Source organism: Engystomops pustulosus, chromosome 7 (genome assembly GCF_040894005.1).
Source record: "Engystomops pustulosus chromosome 7, aEngPut4.maternal, whole genome shotgun sequence".
NCBI classification, from domain to species: domain Eukaryota; kingdom Metazoa; phylum Chordata; class Amphibia; order Anura; family Leptodactylidae; genus Engystomops; species Engystomops pustulosus.
In genome coordinates, this window is record NC_092417.1 from 15352604 (window position 1) to 15369291 (window position 16688).

A 16688-nucleotide genomic window follows, 5' to 3' on the forward strand; every position below is an offset into this window, starting at 1 on the left:
GCAGGGCAGGCAAGAACCTCCAAGGCGTACAGCGCTAGTTCGTGCCACATGTCCAGCTTTGAAACCCAGTAGTTGTAGGGAGCTGTGTGATCATTTAGGACGATGGTATGGTCAGCTACATACTCCCTCACCATCTTTCTGTAAAGATCAGCCCTACTCTGCTGAGACTGGGGACAGGTGACAGTGTCTTGCTGGAGTGACATAAAACTGGCAAAGGCCCTGTAAAGCGTACCCTTGCCAGTGCTGGACAAGCTGCCTGCTCGCCTACTCTCCCTCGCTACTTGTCCCGCAGAAGTACGCCTTCTGCCGCTAACGCTGTCAGAAGGGAAATACTGTTTCAGCTTGTGCACCAGGGCCTGCTGGTATTCATGCATTCTCACACTCCTTTCCTCTCCAGGGATGAGAGTGGAAAGATTTTGCTTGTACCGTGGGTCCAGGAGAGTGAATACCCAGTAATCGGTGCTGGAATAAATTCTTTGAACGCGAGGGTCACGGGATAGGCAGCTTAGCATGAAATCTGCTATATGCGCCAGAGTCCCAACGCGCAAGAATTCACTCCCCTCACTGGCCTGACTGTCCATTTCCTCCTCCTCCAACTCCTCCAACTCCTCTTCTTCTGCCCATACACGCTGAACAGTGAAGGACTGAACAATGGTCCCCTCTTCTGTCTCGCCAACATTCTGCTCCTCCTCCACCTCCTCCGATATGCGCTGAGAAACAGACCTAAGGGTGCTTTGGCTATCAACAAGGGAATCTTCTTCCCCCGTCTCTTGTGACGAGCGCAAAGCTTCCGACTTCATGCTGACCAGAGAGTTTTTCAACAGGCCAAGCAGCGGGATGGTGAGGCTGATGATGCCGGCATCACCACTGACCATCTGTGTTGACTCCTCAAAGTTACTCAGCACCTGACAGATATCAGACATCCACGTCCACTCCTCATTGTAGACTTGAGGAAGCTGACTGACCTGACTACCAGTTCTGGTGGAAGTTGACATCTGGCAGTCTACAATCGCTCTGCGCTGCTGGTAAACTCTGGATAACATGGTTAGTGTTGAATTCCACCTCGTGGGCACGTCGCACAACAGTGGGTGAGCGGGCAGTTGGAGGCGGCGCTGCGCTGCCCTAAGAGTGGCAGCATCTGTGCTGGACTTCCTGAAATGCGCACAGATGCGGCGCACCTTCGTGAGCAAATCAGACAGATTGGGGTATGTCTTGAGAAAACGCTGAACTATGAGATTTAACACATGGGCCAGGCATGGCACATGTGTCAGTCTGCCGAGTTGCAGAGCTGCCACCAGGTTACGGCCGTTGTCACACACAACCATGCCTGGCTTCAGGTTCAGATGTGCCAGCCACAGATCAGTCTGCGCCATGATGCCCTGTAATAACTCTTGGGTGGTGTGCCTTTTATCGCCTAGGCTCAGCAGTTTGAGCACCGCCTGCTGTCGCTTAGCGATGGCACTGCTGCTGTGCCTAGAGCTACCGACTGATGGCGCCATGCCCACGGATGGTAATTCAGAGGAGGAGGTGGAGGAGGGGTGGGAGGAGGAGGAGGCATAGTAGGCCTTTAAGACCTGGACCGAGGTAGGCCCCACAATCCTCGGCGTCGGCAGTATATGACCAGCCCCAGGGTCAGACTCGGTCCCAGCCTCCACCAAGTTAACCCAATGTGCCGTCGGCGATACATAGTGGCCCTGCCCGGCAGCACTCGTCCACGTGTCCGTGGTCAGGTGGACCTTGTCAGAAACGGCGTTGGTCAGGGCACGGAGGATGTTCTCTGACAGGGCTGGGATGGCACATCGGGAAAAGTAGTGGCGGCTGGGGACCGAATACCGAGGGGCGGTCGCCGCCATGAGGTTTCGAAAGGCCTCGGTCTCTACCAGCCTATAGGGCAGCATCTCCAGGCTAAGCAACTTGGAGATGTGGACGTTGAGGGCTTGGGCGTGTGGGTGGGTTGCGCTATACCTCCTTTTGCGCTCCAGCGTCTGGGGTATGGAGAGCTGAACGCTGGTGGATGCTGTGGAGGATCGTGGAGGCGAAGATGGGGTTTTCGCACGGGAGGTGTTTGGGCCGGGGTCCTGGGCAGGGGGCTGACTAGCAGATGACACAGGGGAAGGAGCAGTGGTGTGCCCGGCCAGAGGTTAACGGGCTTGGTGCCATTGAGTGGGGTGTTTAGCATTCAGATGCCTGTGCATACTGGTGGTAGTTAAGCTAGTAGTGGTGGAACCCCTGCTGATCCTAGTTTGGCAAAGGTTGCACACCACAGTCCGTCGGTCATCCGGTGTTTCTTTAAAGAACCTCCAGACTTCTGAAAATCTAGCCCTCGCCACGGGAGCTTGACTACGGGCAACATTTGGCGCTGATGCACCAGCTCTGGCCCTGCCTCTCCGTCTGGCCCCACCACTGCCTCTTCCAACCTGTTCTGCTATAGGACGCGCCTCCGTCTCAGAAGCACTGTGTTCACCCGGCCTATCAACCCAGCTTGGGTCTGTCACCTCATCATCCTCCGATCCCTCAGTCTGCTCCCCCCTCGGACTTCCTGCCCTGACAACAACTTCACCACTGTCTGACAACCGTGTCTCCTCATCGTCCGACACCTCTTTACACACTTCTTCCACTACGTGAATAATGTCATCATCACCCACAGACTGCGACTGGTGGAAAACCTGGGCATCGGAAAATAGCTCAGCAGCAGCAGGACAAGGGGTTTGTGACTGTGGGAAGGGTCCAGAAAACAGTTCCTCAGAGTATGCCGGTTCAAATGCCAAATTTTGGTGGGAGGGGGCAGACTGGGGGAAGGAGGCTGAGGTGGAGGAGCTGGAGGAGTGCCGATTTCGGTGACATGGGTGGACTGCGTGGAAGACTGACTGGTGGACAAATGGCTAGAAGCATTGTCCGCAATCCATGACATCACCTCTTCGCACTGTTCTGGCCTCAACAGTGCTCTACCACGAGTCCCAGTAACTTGAGACATGATGAACCTAGGGAGTGTACCTCTGCGGCGTTCCCCTGCTCCCCCATCAGCAGGCGGTGTCTCACCCCGCCCAGGACCACGGCCTCTGACCCCTGCAGTAGTTGGACGCCCACGTCCACGCCCTCGTCCTCTACCCCTAGCCCTCGGGTTAAACATTTTCCAAATTAAAGTGTAAACTTGAAAAAAAAAAAAATTTTGTGTTTATTTTTTTTTTGTTTTTTATTTTTTTTAACAAAACGATGCTATCCTATTGCTATGGCTAGTTTCTAACCTACACTGACAGCACACAACTGGATTTTGTGCTTTGCAAGATGAGTTTGAGCTATAAAATGAAATAAAGGTAAAAAAAAAAAAAAAAATCAGCAGACTCTGCCTAATTCTACTCAAACCCCTAATAAATTGTCCCACTTCGGTGTTGGAGGTGGATATGCGTGTCACTAAGAGCTAAACACAACGGTCGCAAGTCTCCCTGCAAATTCCTCACAATATGGTACTAGCTGCACTACTAGTGCCAGCAAACCCAGCCACAAGCAAACAAAAAAAAGGAAAATATAATGCTATTGTAGGCCTAAGTAAGCCGTTGGGGTTCTCCTATGGCTATTTTGTAACCTACACTGAAAGCACACTGCTTTGCAGGATGAGTTTGAGCTATAAAATGAAATACAGCTAAAAAAAAAAAAAATCAGCAGACTCTGCCTAATTCTACCCAAACCCCTAATAAATTGTCCCACTTTGGTGTTTGAGGTGGATATGTGCGTCACTAAGAGCTAAACACAACGTTCGCAAGTCTCCCTGCAAATTCGTCACAATATGGTACTAGCTGCACTACTAGTGCCAGCAAGCCCAGCCACAAGCAAATAAAAAAAGTAAATATATAACGTTATTGTAGCCCTAAGAAGGGCTGTTGGGTTCTTGTAGAATCACTCCTGCCTAACAGTAAGCTAATAGAACACCCTAACGCTTTCCCTGACCAGCAGCAGCTCTCTCCCTAGCGGCATCCAGACACAGAATGATCCAAGCAGCGCAGGCAGGGGCTAGTCTATTCCAGGGTCACCTGATCTGGCCAGCCAACCACTGCTATCGACGTGTAAGGGTACCACGTCATGCTGGGTGGAGTGCAGAGTCTCTTGGCTTGTGATTGGCTCTGTTTCTGGCCGCCAAAAAGCAAAACGGCGGGAGATGCCATTTTCTCGAGCGGGCGAAGTATTCGTCCGAGCAACGAGCAGTTTCGAGTACGCTAATGCTCGAACATCAAGCTCGGACGAGTATGTTCGCTCATCTCTAACTTTAAACCCTATCGAGGGATCTGGACTACACAACAAAGAGGTTTCCAGGTCGCTACCTCTTGAAAGGTGATATCAGCCTAGGGTCAAGATACAAAACGTCATATATGACTCAAGCATAGTTTACGTAGAGTGAATCTGGCTGTAGGTCAAGAGAAACCTTAGACGAATATGACTCAAGGTCAAGGCAAGTGAGAGTCAATCTTGTTGTAGGTCAAGGTAGACATGTCTTATTAGAAGTAATGCCTGGACCAACACAATAGGAGCAAATGTAGGATTCGACACATGAAGACGCTAGCAGGCTAGAAACCCAACTCGTGATTTATCCACTGGGTGGGCTCCAATTAGAATGACAAACTAGTAGGTACAAGTGGAACATTTGTAAAGGAACTTGTAGTTTCAGATACAGACCATGGTATCTTAAAGGGTTGAGCCACAAACTTATCTCCTATCCACATGGACAGCTTCCGCGAGGGACGGAAAGTGGGCAGGTCTACCAGCAGTCGAATTAGCATTTGAGAAACTTTCCTCCCAATCCCTAGGCTCCCAACAGTTAAAATTGTAACATTTGTAGGAAAACCACTTGAACGGGGCACAACAATCTCTAAATGTATTGCTTTATAGATAGGATATGCCAAAAATGCCTCTGGGTCTTGTGTTATTCACAAGATTGAGGCTTTGTTGTTGGCCACTAAAAAAGGAGAAGCCGCTCAACTCGGCTATGACTCTCACATACGTCAACCTCTGCTATTTGAGCTCCATTCACAAGAGGGGTCGTAGTAGCCAACGTAGGATCAGCATCAGTCAGGGATTAGAAGATGTATACGACTCCTCTGATGTGCTCTCAGTCTCCATTGGAATTTATGATAACTCCTTTTATGTTGCCTTTCAGGCTACGTCGTCTTACAGGTATCCCCACATATCTACGAAGGAGACAACGTCACCTTGCGATGCCACCAGTACCCTGGACATCCAGCAGGGAAGTCTATATTTTACAGGAATAATACAGTCATAAAAGACTGGGGTCCCGAGGACGAGTTACTTATCGAGAATGTCAACTTGACCTCAAACAGCGAATACAAGTGCATAAAGAAGGTCAACTACTATCTCCTCTTCTACGAGCTCTCAGCTGAAACCTCAATTACCGTTCAAGGTAAATTATGGCCCAAGTTTTGGAATAAAAATGTAACCTGTAACCTAAAATTATTTAGCTTTATTATTTGAAATGGTCACTGGCCTAGATGTAGAGCTATCTGCTGCAGACGTCGCCTGGACTAATATTGCAGATGGCTCCACAGAGATGTTAAGGATAACTTTAAGAATAACAAGTATTGACTATCCACTCTTAATTACCAACATACCCTAAGAGAAGAATCTGAGATTCTTGTAGTTGTCACATTATTAATTTATTTCACCCTATTCATAGTCTTGAAACGGTGATCCAGCCCTGCACCTCCAGTGGGGCTCTTGGTCTCTGTTATGGTGGGATTGAGCAGGGACAATTACGGCTATACCTACAAGGACCAGGAAAACCCATGGAAGTTGCATCATGGGACTAAAAACAAGTTAAGTACATTGGGGCATATTTACTAAGGGTCCGTCGGGCACATTTCCGTCGGGTTTTGCTAATTTTTCCGTTTTGCCCTGAATTGCCCTAGGTTTTTGGTGCACGGGATCGGATTGTGGTGCATCGGCACCGGCTTGCATCCGACACAAATCGGGGGGCGTGGCCGTCGGACAACCTGACTGATTCGGACAAACTGCGGAATTTAACTTTCAAAATTGTTTCGCAAGACAATGCACTTACATGCACCAGGAAGAAGAAGGTGAACTCCGGCGGACCTCAGCGGGGAAGCGACACATGCAGGATATTGGAAGCACGATCTTAGTGAATCGTGGCAGCTCCAAATCCTCGTCGGACATTCTGGATTGGCGAGGCGCATCAGTATCGGTATCGGGTTGCATCTACAAGTAATTCCACCATCCTATGCACAGCAGTGTGAGGACACACCCAGTACCACCAGATAATTTGATATTTTTACAGTCCTGCTGCTACTAACATACACAAAGGTATGTTTACACTTCCCTCCAGGGACAATACCCAACACTGCCTGCTTTACTACATGGCCATTCCCACTGAGGAGTTCCTTTTGAAGGGAAATAAAAGACAAGATTGGATTCCTATATGGAATTTTTTTCTATATAGCAAATCCAACGCCTTTGACTAAAAAAGGTTTTTTTTCAGCAGTTTCATAAAATGTAGAAGCTTCTAACCCTCCGAGTTTATGTCTTGGATGGAAACTTAAAAACAGACTAAAAGACTAGGGGTTTTTAGCCTAATTTTTTCTCATTCTCCTGGATAGGTCATCTTTATCAGATCAATGGGGGTTCAACACCGATAACCTGTTCCACGTGGTGTTGGTTATCGGTGGACGAGTGACATCCTGACCTTGCATTGATCAGGTGCTCCGGCAAACCTGGCAACATTTTTGCAAGGACAACTCTTAGTCCCCGAACCTAGTCAATAGACTCTCATTCAGCGAATCCAGGTTCCTACACTGTACCGAAGAGACGCAACCATCTCGGAACAGCACTGTCTACAGTTGGGAGTCTGTTCCTTCTGGAATACATACACTGGTTTGGATTTAATCCGACATCCTGCCATTAGGCTTCCTGAAACTCATACTTGATGTTAAGGGGGCTGCCTTACAAGGGAGCTAAGAGGCAATTTTTTCCTTGTCCCTTTTTGAAAAACGTATTTGCATATTTCCCCGAATCCCCTAGTTGAGCAATATTGGCTATAAGTCTCCACACACCTACAAGGCGGCCTTAAATGACAAAATCTCTGTAAGGAGAACTCTTACTTCCCGACCAAGGTAACTTCAGCACTTGACGTCATACTTGAGACCAATGCAGAAGGATCTGTCCACTGTATAGTTTAATGTCATAGTGACCCTAACCCAAATTCTCATCAGACGCCCACAGATATGATACTGATGACCTAAAAACATCCCCCAGCTTGGAAATCCCCATGGTCCAGGATGGACCAGGATGAACCAGGAAGGGTTAGAGGACGTGGATGCATATAGATGAAGGTACCTATAACAATCCATATTTATCATAATCTCAACCTTTCTCCCCCCAGAACTAATTCCACTTCTGACATTAAGAACAAGTTCACACTCAGCGGCATGTGGTGACCGTGTGACCCTAACATGTCAGGCATGGATCAGTCCCCTCCGACAGAGCACCGAATTACAGTTTGCCTTTTACCACAATGGAGAGAACATTCAGGAGTTCAGCCTATCCAATAAATATGAGATTCCGTACATGAAACAAAATAATTCCGGGGATTATGAGTGTGAAGTTGCGGCATTGAATTACAGACTGAAGAAGATGAGCGCAGCAATAACCCTACATGTGGAGGAGCGTGGTGACTCCGGTGAGTGAATAAAATATAGCATCACATGCAGAACACAACACCACGTGGGCAGGAGATCTGGTGATCTTTGGGTTAGAAAGATTCGGCTACCGAAGTTGCCGAATTGTATTTTGTACCCACAATTTTCCGGTTCTTTCTATTTTCACTCCTTAAAGCCACCAAAACTGGCGTCCCCATTCTCGGAATCCAAACTAATTTATAGTACTGCCTCTCTTTTTCCTATCAAAAATGTATAATTTGTCCCCACATTATTCCCTATTTCATTGAAAGCTTCACTTCCCATCCCAGAGTCCCATCTCTTCTCATATTATCCCTCAGATCTATGAAAGTTTTACTTCCTGATCTCGTGGCTGGTCTGCCCTCAGGGTACTGAGCACATCCACTTCGCCTCGCAGTCACATCACTAATGATATGCTTTGCTTTGCCCCAACCGTAAGGGTCCGATTTTGGCAAATACCAATGGACTTGGTGACCCTGGACTAGGTCATGTGGACGTATTGCAGATGTCAGGAGCTGTGCAACGTTGTCACAGCAAATACTTTACAAAGTTGTACATTGCGGCATGATAGAAAAAAACTCTTTAAAGACAAGCCCCCCCCATACAAAAACCTACCTGGAGCGAGTTCTGATCCGACTATGTTTTACCATTTATATGCACAGTTCAACACAAACAATGGCATCTCAGTAGTGACGAGTGAACTCGTTGAAATTCAGGTCTGGTTGAGTTTGGCCGAACCCAAATTTTAAGATCCTGGTCGGGTCCAGGTTTGGGTACCAAACACATACCCAAACCAGTAACACATGCGATTGATGACAGGTCAACTTCTCCCTGCGCCCCCGCCGGCACTACGTGATCAGGTAACGACGATCTTCCCAAAAATGTCGGCTCCTAGAGCAATTTCACTGTTGCTGGTGACTCTGCAATACGCAATGGAGAAGTGCAGGGAGAAGTTGAGCTCTGAACTTCGTAGAACCCAAACTTTGCCGTGCGCCTCTACTCCAACACTAAGGAGAAGGGGATCCCTTTGTGGATCCTTGTTTTAGGGTGGCAGGTTGTTTCTTTGGGCCCGGTAATTAAGTTTATAAATTTATAAAAAATAATTACATTAAAAAATGTCCACACACAAAAATATAAACACTAAAAACCATCACAATTATCACACAAAGTAAAAAATATTTTTCATTTAAAAAATTCTGTTTTATTTTTACACTCCCTTCCAAAATTTGTAACAATTTGCCCTGTAACTCGAAACAGAAATAATAGTAAAAATAAGTTAAAAAAAAAAAATTAAGACAACCCTAAATTTGATACCACTGTAGTTCTATCGGCCTCTGATAGAAAGCCAACACATTAGTTAATAACCAACGATAAAACATACAATTTCCCAACCTCCTGCAAAGAGTTAATAAAAGTTAACCAATAACTTTGCAACTTTTAACTAAATACAAAAAGATCCAGAGGGAAATAAAACTTGTCCTGTAAAAAACAAGCCTCATACAGCTGTACTGATGGGATTATATTTGTATTACATGTTTTTCTAATAGGTAAAAAAATGTAGTTTTTGCTTGTTTTTCTTTTTACCTTTTCCTAACATACCTGCCGGCACATCCCCCAACTTTATAGACATAGAAAGAGGGACAAAAGTCACAAAAATTTTTATTACTATTATTGCTTACTTCCCCTTTATGCATAAACCCATAGAAGGCTAACACAATGGGGCTCATTTAGTAATGGCCCACGGACCACACTTTCGTTGGATATTCTGACGTTTTCCAATTTGCACCACGTTTAGCAGGGGATTTTGGCGCAGCGGCGTCTGCTTTCATGCCACACAAATTGGGAGGGGGCGGGTCATCGGACATTCTGAATTATTCAGACTGAGCGCGGGATTTAACTCTAAAATTGTATCGCAAGACAAGCACTTACATGCACCGGGAAGAAGATGGTGAACTCTGTCGGACCTGAGCTGGGAAGCGACACATGCAGGAAATCGGGCGCACGATCTTAGCGTCAAGTTCTGCCCTTGTTCACACAACCTCAGGTTCTCTAATAACAGATAAAATACACAGAGCTGAGCTCAAAGAAACCTTACAGAAACCTTCAGTGGGCTGGACTTGGGCCCAGATAAGAAGTAATGTCCATTGTTTATTGGTTATTACGCTCCACCCCCCTTTGTACTTGGACTTGTCTGCTGAATAGACTCCTCCTATTCTTTCCCTTTCTAGATATCCTTATAAACCAGTGAGGGGACTGAGACTCCAATGTTCCCACTGGTTTCCCTTCTCGACAGGCCTTACGACTTCAATGGCCTTAGACATTAACCTCTTCACACAACATATGACCAAAGTGCAAGAGAAAACAGAATAATAGAAGGGCTAATAAGGACACACAGAGAAATAATCTGAGTTGTTTTAAGGGCTGAGCACCAATCACTTACCCACCGAAATCTAAGAGTCCCATGGGTGGTCAACACTAGAGTTTATTTGCTTCCCTAAGAAGTTTATTAGTCCCTATCAAAACTTTAATGAGGCATAAAAGTAACAAACTTGACGTTAGTGAATCCAGTTAGGACTTCCTTCTGGCTCTACTGAAGTACAGGCGGTCCCCTACTTAAGAACACTCGACTTACATACGACCCCTAGTTACAAACGGACCTCTGGATGTTGGTAATTTATTGTACTTTAGTCCTAGGCTACAATGATCAGCTGTAACAGTTATCACAGGTGTCTGTAATGAAGCTTTAGTGTTAATATTGATTCTTATGACAATCCAACATTTTTAAAATGCAATTCTCACAGAGACCAAAAAAGTTCTGGCTGGGGTTACAATGATAAAGTATACAGTTCCGACTTACATACAAACTCAACTTAGGAACAAACCTACAGACCCTATCTTGTATGTAACCTGGGGACTGCCTGTACTCGTTGTCTGCAGAACCTGGAAGTCATCAGGGTCATCTCCCGGGTCATCTCTCATCCGCACATGGCTCGTTATCACCAACCGATCTCCAGGTTGAAGCTAATAAAAGAGAAAACTCAAAAACATACTTTAGTACAGAATATGTGTAAGGTTATCATATAGTCTGTAAGTCTCCCATACTGTATTTGGAGCAACTGTGAATAATAACATCCTAATCTAGAACCAAACCAAATGAAATCTTGTCTTTTTACTTGCCTATATCTTACTGAAAGGGCCAATGGTAGACCCTCGGTCCATGGGTTCCCGGTCTCCACCATTGCCTTTTGGATCTTTAGTTTCAGAGTCCCAATCAACCTCTCCTGCTACTTTGTGGATGGGGTGGAATGTGACTACCTAATCTATCCCTAAATCCTAACTTCTCTTGAGAAGTGGGTACCTTAGAGCATTTCTGGTCACTCATACCTGTAGACCATTTTTGAGCTGAACATGGTTAATACGCTTCTTTCTGGGAAAAATACAAAAAATCTTTGGTGTACCGGGGTGGCACCTTTACCGTCTGTAACACAGAGGCCACTTCACCAAATACAGGAGCACCCGGATGTTTTTAACTGGTGGATCTGGGTCACAGTAGGTTGTAAAGAGTCCATTGTCCACAGATCAGACTGGCACCTTCTTCTTCTTGCGGCATCTTCTTGTTCTTCTGTTGCCGCTTGTCTCTGCGGGACCTGTAGCATGTTAGGACTTTCCAAGGTAGAGGTTTCCTCAGCTGGCAACACTGTCATGGTGGCGACTAAGACGTCTTGGCAGCTTCTTTGGCTGCTCTATCGGCTTGGTCATTCCCTTGTGTTTCTGTTCACCTGGGTGTGTGCCTTACTCTTAACAATAGTTTTCTTATGTTAGTTCGAGTAGCCTCTCTATAAGGATCTTAATCAGGTCTTCACTAGGCGCCTGCTGCTGGTGTGATGAACGCTCTGGCTTTCCACATAGGGCTGTTAACATGAGCTGTTCCGAACATACCTTGAATCTGTGTACATGCTATCTGTCTTACCCTAAGCTAATGAACATACTTTTATCTATACTTTCAGTTCTGTTCCACTATTGTAATATGTAATGGAAGTTCCTTCATAATAATTCCTGGAACCATCCACAAAGAGTACAAAGTCAGGGTACTGAATCTTTGCTGTGAGAAAATCCCACCGTCTCCTGGGCCATATGGGCCACATAATCATAGTCCTCCGTGAGAGGAAGAAAGTTAATTAAATTTAACCAAATACCTGGACCTTCTCCCCACTTGCTCAACTGGATGCATATAAAAGGACAGAAATAAAAAGAAAACATATTGTAAACATTAGTACCAGGCTGTTTAACCCTTTCAGGACCTGGCCCTTTTTTGTTTTTTCATTTTCATTTTTCACTCCCCATGATCAAAAATCCATAACTTTTTTTATTTTTCCATGTACAGAGCTGTGTGACGGCTTATTTTCTGCGTAACAAATTGCACTTCATATAGATGGTATTGAATATTCCATGCCATGTACTAGGAAGCGGGAAAAAAATTCCAAATGCAGTGAAATTGGTAAAAAAACGCATTTGTGCCGTCTTCTTGTGGGCTTGGATCTTACGGATTTCGCTGTGCACCCCAAATGACATGTCTACTTTATTCTTTGGGTCTGTGCGATTACGGGGATAACAAATTTGTATAGGTTTTATAATGTTTTCATACATTTAAAAAAATTAAAACCTCCTGTACAAAAATTTTTTGGGGGATTTTGCCATCTTCTGGCGCTAATAACTTTTATACTTTGGTGTACGGAGCTGTGGATGGTGTATTTATTTGCGGATTTTGATGACGTTTACAATGTTATCAATTTTAGTACTGTTCGACCTTGTGATCACTTTTTATAGAATTTTTTAATTTTTTTCAATTACAAAAAAAGTGCCATTTTCGACTTTGGGCGCGATTTTCCGTTACGGGATTAAACGCAGTGAAAAACTGTTATCATATTTTGATAGATCGGGCATTTTCGGACGCGTCGATACCTAATGTGTTTATGATTTTTACTGTTTATTTATATTTATATCAGTTCTAGGGAAAGGGGGGTGATTTGAGTTTTTAGGGTTTTTTATTATAATTTTTTTTTTTTTTTACTTTTTTTTATTTTTATTTTTAGTATTTTTCAGACTCCCTAGGGTACTTTAACCCTAGTTTGTCTGCACGATCCTATCATATACTGCCATACTACAGTATGGCAATATATGGGGATTTTACTCCTCATACATTACAATGTGCTGATAGCACATTGTAATGCATTGGTTAACCCGAAGTAGCCTCGGGTCTTCGTGAGACCCGACACTGCCATGGCGACGGATCGCCGCTCCCCGATGACGTCACGGGGAGCGGCGATCCTCGACGCTCCGCAATCCTCCCATGCGCCGCAATCTGCGTGAGCCCTCTCCATGCACACGTGGCCGACCTGTGACGTGCTATTACGTCACGGGTCGTGAACGGGTTAAGTGTTTGGGCCGCACTTACGAGCACATAGCTAAAATATTATAATGTAACTGTAAACTGTAATTTGCCAACAATTGTTAGAGAAAAAAATTATAATAATGAATAAGCTGCTGCTATCTGCTCAAACACTAGAGCAGTGCCCAAACTATAACCAAAACCAAAAATTTTTCACAAAGTGCCGATGCGACAATTTAAGCAGTAATTTATTACTCCCTGAACTTTCAGAGTTTTAAATTATATAGGCCCCTGCGGACACCAATACAGTAGAAAGAAGGAGAAGAAGTTTGGATTATCATTGTAGCTTCCTTCAAGGGTCCTAGACTGTCTGGGGCTGTAAGAGGCCTTGAGTTCTTTCTGGCGAACCCTGCCCTGGCGTGCTGAGACAGGTGCCCATAGAGAGTGCTCTGAGTGCCACCTCTGGCACCCGTGCCATAGGTTCGCCACCACTGCACTAGAGGGTCTCATCTTACCAAATAATGAGCTATGAGCCTTATCTATTTCCTTGGCTTCCAGCCAGTACTTCTCACTGCTGGTGACCTTGGATCACTGGTCTTTTTGGAATTATCTATATGAAGTTCTATGGGCATTTCTGAGCTCTAAACTTTCTCTAGAATAAACTTTTTAGTAGATATACATTGCCCAAAAGGGAAAAATCACTGGTTATACATAAATTTAGAACCTTGATCTTGAAGTTGTACAACCGCTCTCTGGGCTAAAAAAAAACACAAAAGGGATAAGATAAGTTCAGAATGAGATAAAAGGTCATAAATATATAAAAAACAGAACATCTAGACCTCTTCTACTCTTTGAGGATATAACTACAGTATGTACACTTGGAGAATGACTTTCCACAGATATTACTTCCTTTAATGTCTGAAAACCAAATAAAAATCTAGATGCAAAAGTCAAAAGGTACAGAATTTGTGGGGAATTGCTCTGGTAGTTGACTGGTAGCAGTGCAGGAAGCAGGGACACACGCCGGTTTAAAGTCCAACTTAAGTGTTTTATTCACACTTGCAAAACAGAACACAAATTCAGCCTTGGCTTAGGCGCATGCAAAAATGTTACAAAAGTAATTCCTGCCCGGCTAGGCGCTGTCTAATACATTTGACGGACTCTAGCTATCCGGGTACCAGGCTGCCTGGCACCCGCTCTTGGCCAGCAGTAGTACAGGAGACCCTCAGTTACCTTTGCTGTCAGACTGCAATCTCGCTTTCAGCTCTCCTACTGCTTCTGGCCTGCAGACTAAATCAGGCCCTAACGAGGCCTGTGACCCACACCTGTGGGCTATACAAAAGCCCAGGACCGAAGCCCGGGTGGAGTAGGAGTCCCACTACCAGCCTACCCCTACTCCATAATAAGCAGGCCTAGTACGGACATTACAAAGGTGTCTGTGTTAGCTAGGCCAAAACAGACAAAACAGACTACTCCTGCTTATCATGTCTGCATTAACCCTTGGGTTACTGCAGGCAAACCTAGGGCTTTTACCACCTGCCTTTCATCTGCCTGTCGGACAGATAGCGGTTTTCCCAAATGACACCTCTCACTTTCTCACAAATTCGAGCCAACAAGTGTGTGACACTGGCTGCGACTGCTTGCTCTATAATGATGGGACACTACTTCTACAAAACAGAAAATCCTCAACGCTAATGGATACACTTTCCTGTTTGGAGCAATGAATTTTAACTTCTGCAGATAAATCTGGAATTGTCCTACATTTGTGGATAAGAGAATTTTAACTGGACTGCAGAATACTCAGAGACATCACTCCACGGAACTTAATATTAGGAAACAATAAACCACAATCTGTTGGTACTCGACACTTGCTCACAAAGTAAACCAAATGAACTTTTTCACAAGTCAACGGAAATAGTTTGTAATGTCACTGGTTACCAATTCTAATTATTATTAACTTGAGAAAATGTAAATGGGCTTTGTAAAGAGATTTTCTCTAATGCTGCTGGGGAAAGGGGTGGGGGGGGGGTCAGTCTCTCCCAATGACCTCGTATTCAACAAGACAATATCACACTGTGCTATGAGCTGGAATGTTGCCGTGCTTGTGATATCTCTTAAGCTGTGTCTCCCACTGTCAGACAACAAGTCTCAGGAGTAATAGAAAGTAATACAGAGAAATGTTATTTTAAAATCACTTCTTCTACCGCCCACTGCCTTGTCTGAATAATTTTTCCAACCACAGGGGGTTTCTATAATCATCAGAATCAAATGCTTTAACTGGACCATAAACAAAATGAACAGCACTACCCACTCCCAGAATCCTCTCTATAACACCTGAACACATTTCTTTCTATGCACCTGCTTTCCCACCACAATGCTACCAGCCTTCATATGCCATCATGTCATATTTGCACTTTTCCATCATTCTACATAAATCTTACCCTCATCAGTGTCACTGACATTTCCTACTCCAGCTTCTGTGGCTGCCAACAGAGTAAATTCATAGTCCATTAACTCTAAGTTTTTGAGAAACTCGGTCATAGGCAAACTGTTTTAAGATGGCCGCCACCAAAGTATGGTGGGGAGTGGCTTTTGCCTTAAACAAAGATAAAGGGGCGTGATTAATGCCATGGTGATCTGGGGGGGCACCACAACTATAACAAGTCTCTCCTGACTCCATTAATCCACCCTTCTGGTGATATGGGATAAAGGGGGTGGAGTCTAACAAGGAGCTGCTCCGCGCCATATTTCTTCTTTGTTTCAGGGAGGAAAAAAAAACCATAGAATCTCTTTTTCTTCAAACTACTTTCCACAACAACAACTTTGATCTGTCTCATATTGCCCGTCTCTTTCTATCAAGCTCTCTTAGTAAAGCGGATACTCTAAAGGATCCTCCACACAGATCTCATAATTTACAACCTACTATCTCTTTGTTACATTCCTTTTCGCTAATTCATTATTCCAGCAGGAATTGCACACTAAACCTGTGTGCCACTCTGAATGTATTGATCTCTGCTCCAATATATATTAAATAATGTGTACGCAAAGAATCACACAGACATGGCCATGGTCAGTAAGATTCTCTTTCAGTAAATCTTGAAAGTCTTCCTTATCTCTGCCTCCCAGAGGACTTCTTGAACAAAGCTTTAACTCTTTCTGTCCTCTTACAAAGAATTTGATAGCGGCTGCTCGATGTACAATCAGTTTCAGTTTCCGGAATTTGTACAGTTTCACGTTCTCCTGCCATCAAATCTCCCCTGGTTCCTCCGGTCGTGTAATCACAACATCATGACGTCTTACCACGACTTATGAGGACCTTGTGCTTCCTCAGCGTGTCATGCCGACTCTCTATCCCTCTCTAACGTCCCAACCAAAAAGGAACCAGGTCTATGGGCAACACCACATGGGTACCAGTACAAAGTACCAGTACCAGCCCCAAGCCCCTACTCACTCTTCAATGCTTAGGACTCCTCAATATCCCTCCCTACCTAACTATTCGCCCAAAATCAAAATACAATTGTCAGTGTCTGCTATATGAGGCCCGAACACAACTCAATGCTCAATATCTTCACCGCTGCAGCAATAACCATGCCCTGTCAGGA

General features: G+C 44.9%; 1 protein-coding gene across 1 annotated transcript in view; it reads left to right on the forward strand.

Annotated features, from left to right (window-relative positions):
• LOC140069331 (high affinity immunoglobulin gamma Fc receptor I-like) overlaps positions 1 to 16688 on the forward strand; it is a 41167-nt gene that overhangs the window by 13666 nt on the left and 10813 nt on the right. The window contains exons 4-5 of the mRNA XM_072114893.1: positions 5150 to 5410; positions 7403 to 7699. Of these exons, the coding sequence (XP_071970994.1) occupies positions 5150 to 5410; positions 7403 to 7699 (558 nt within the window). The remainder of the gene's footprint in view (positions 1 to 5149; positions 5411 to 7402; positions 7700 to 16688) is intronic.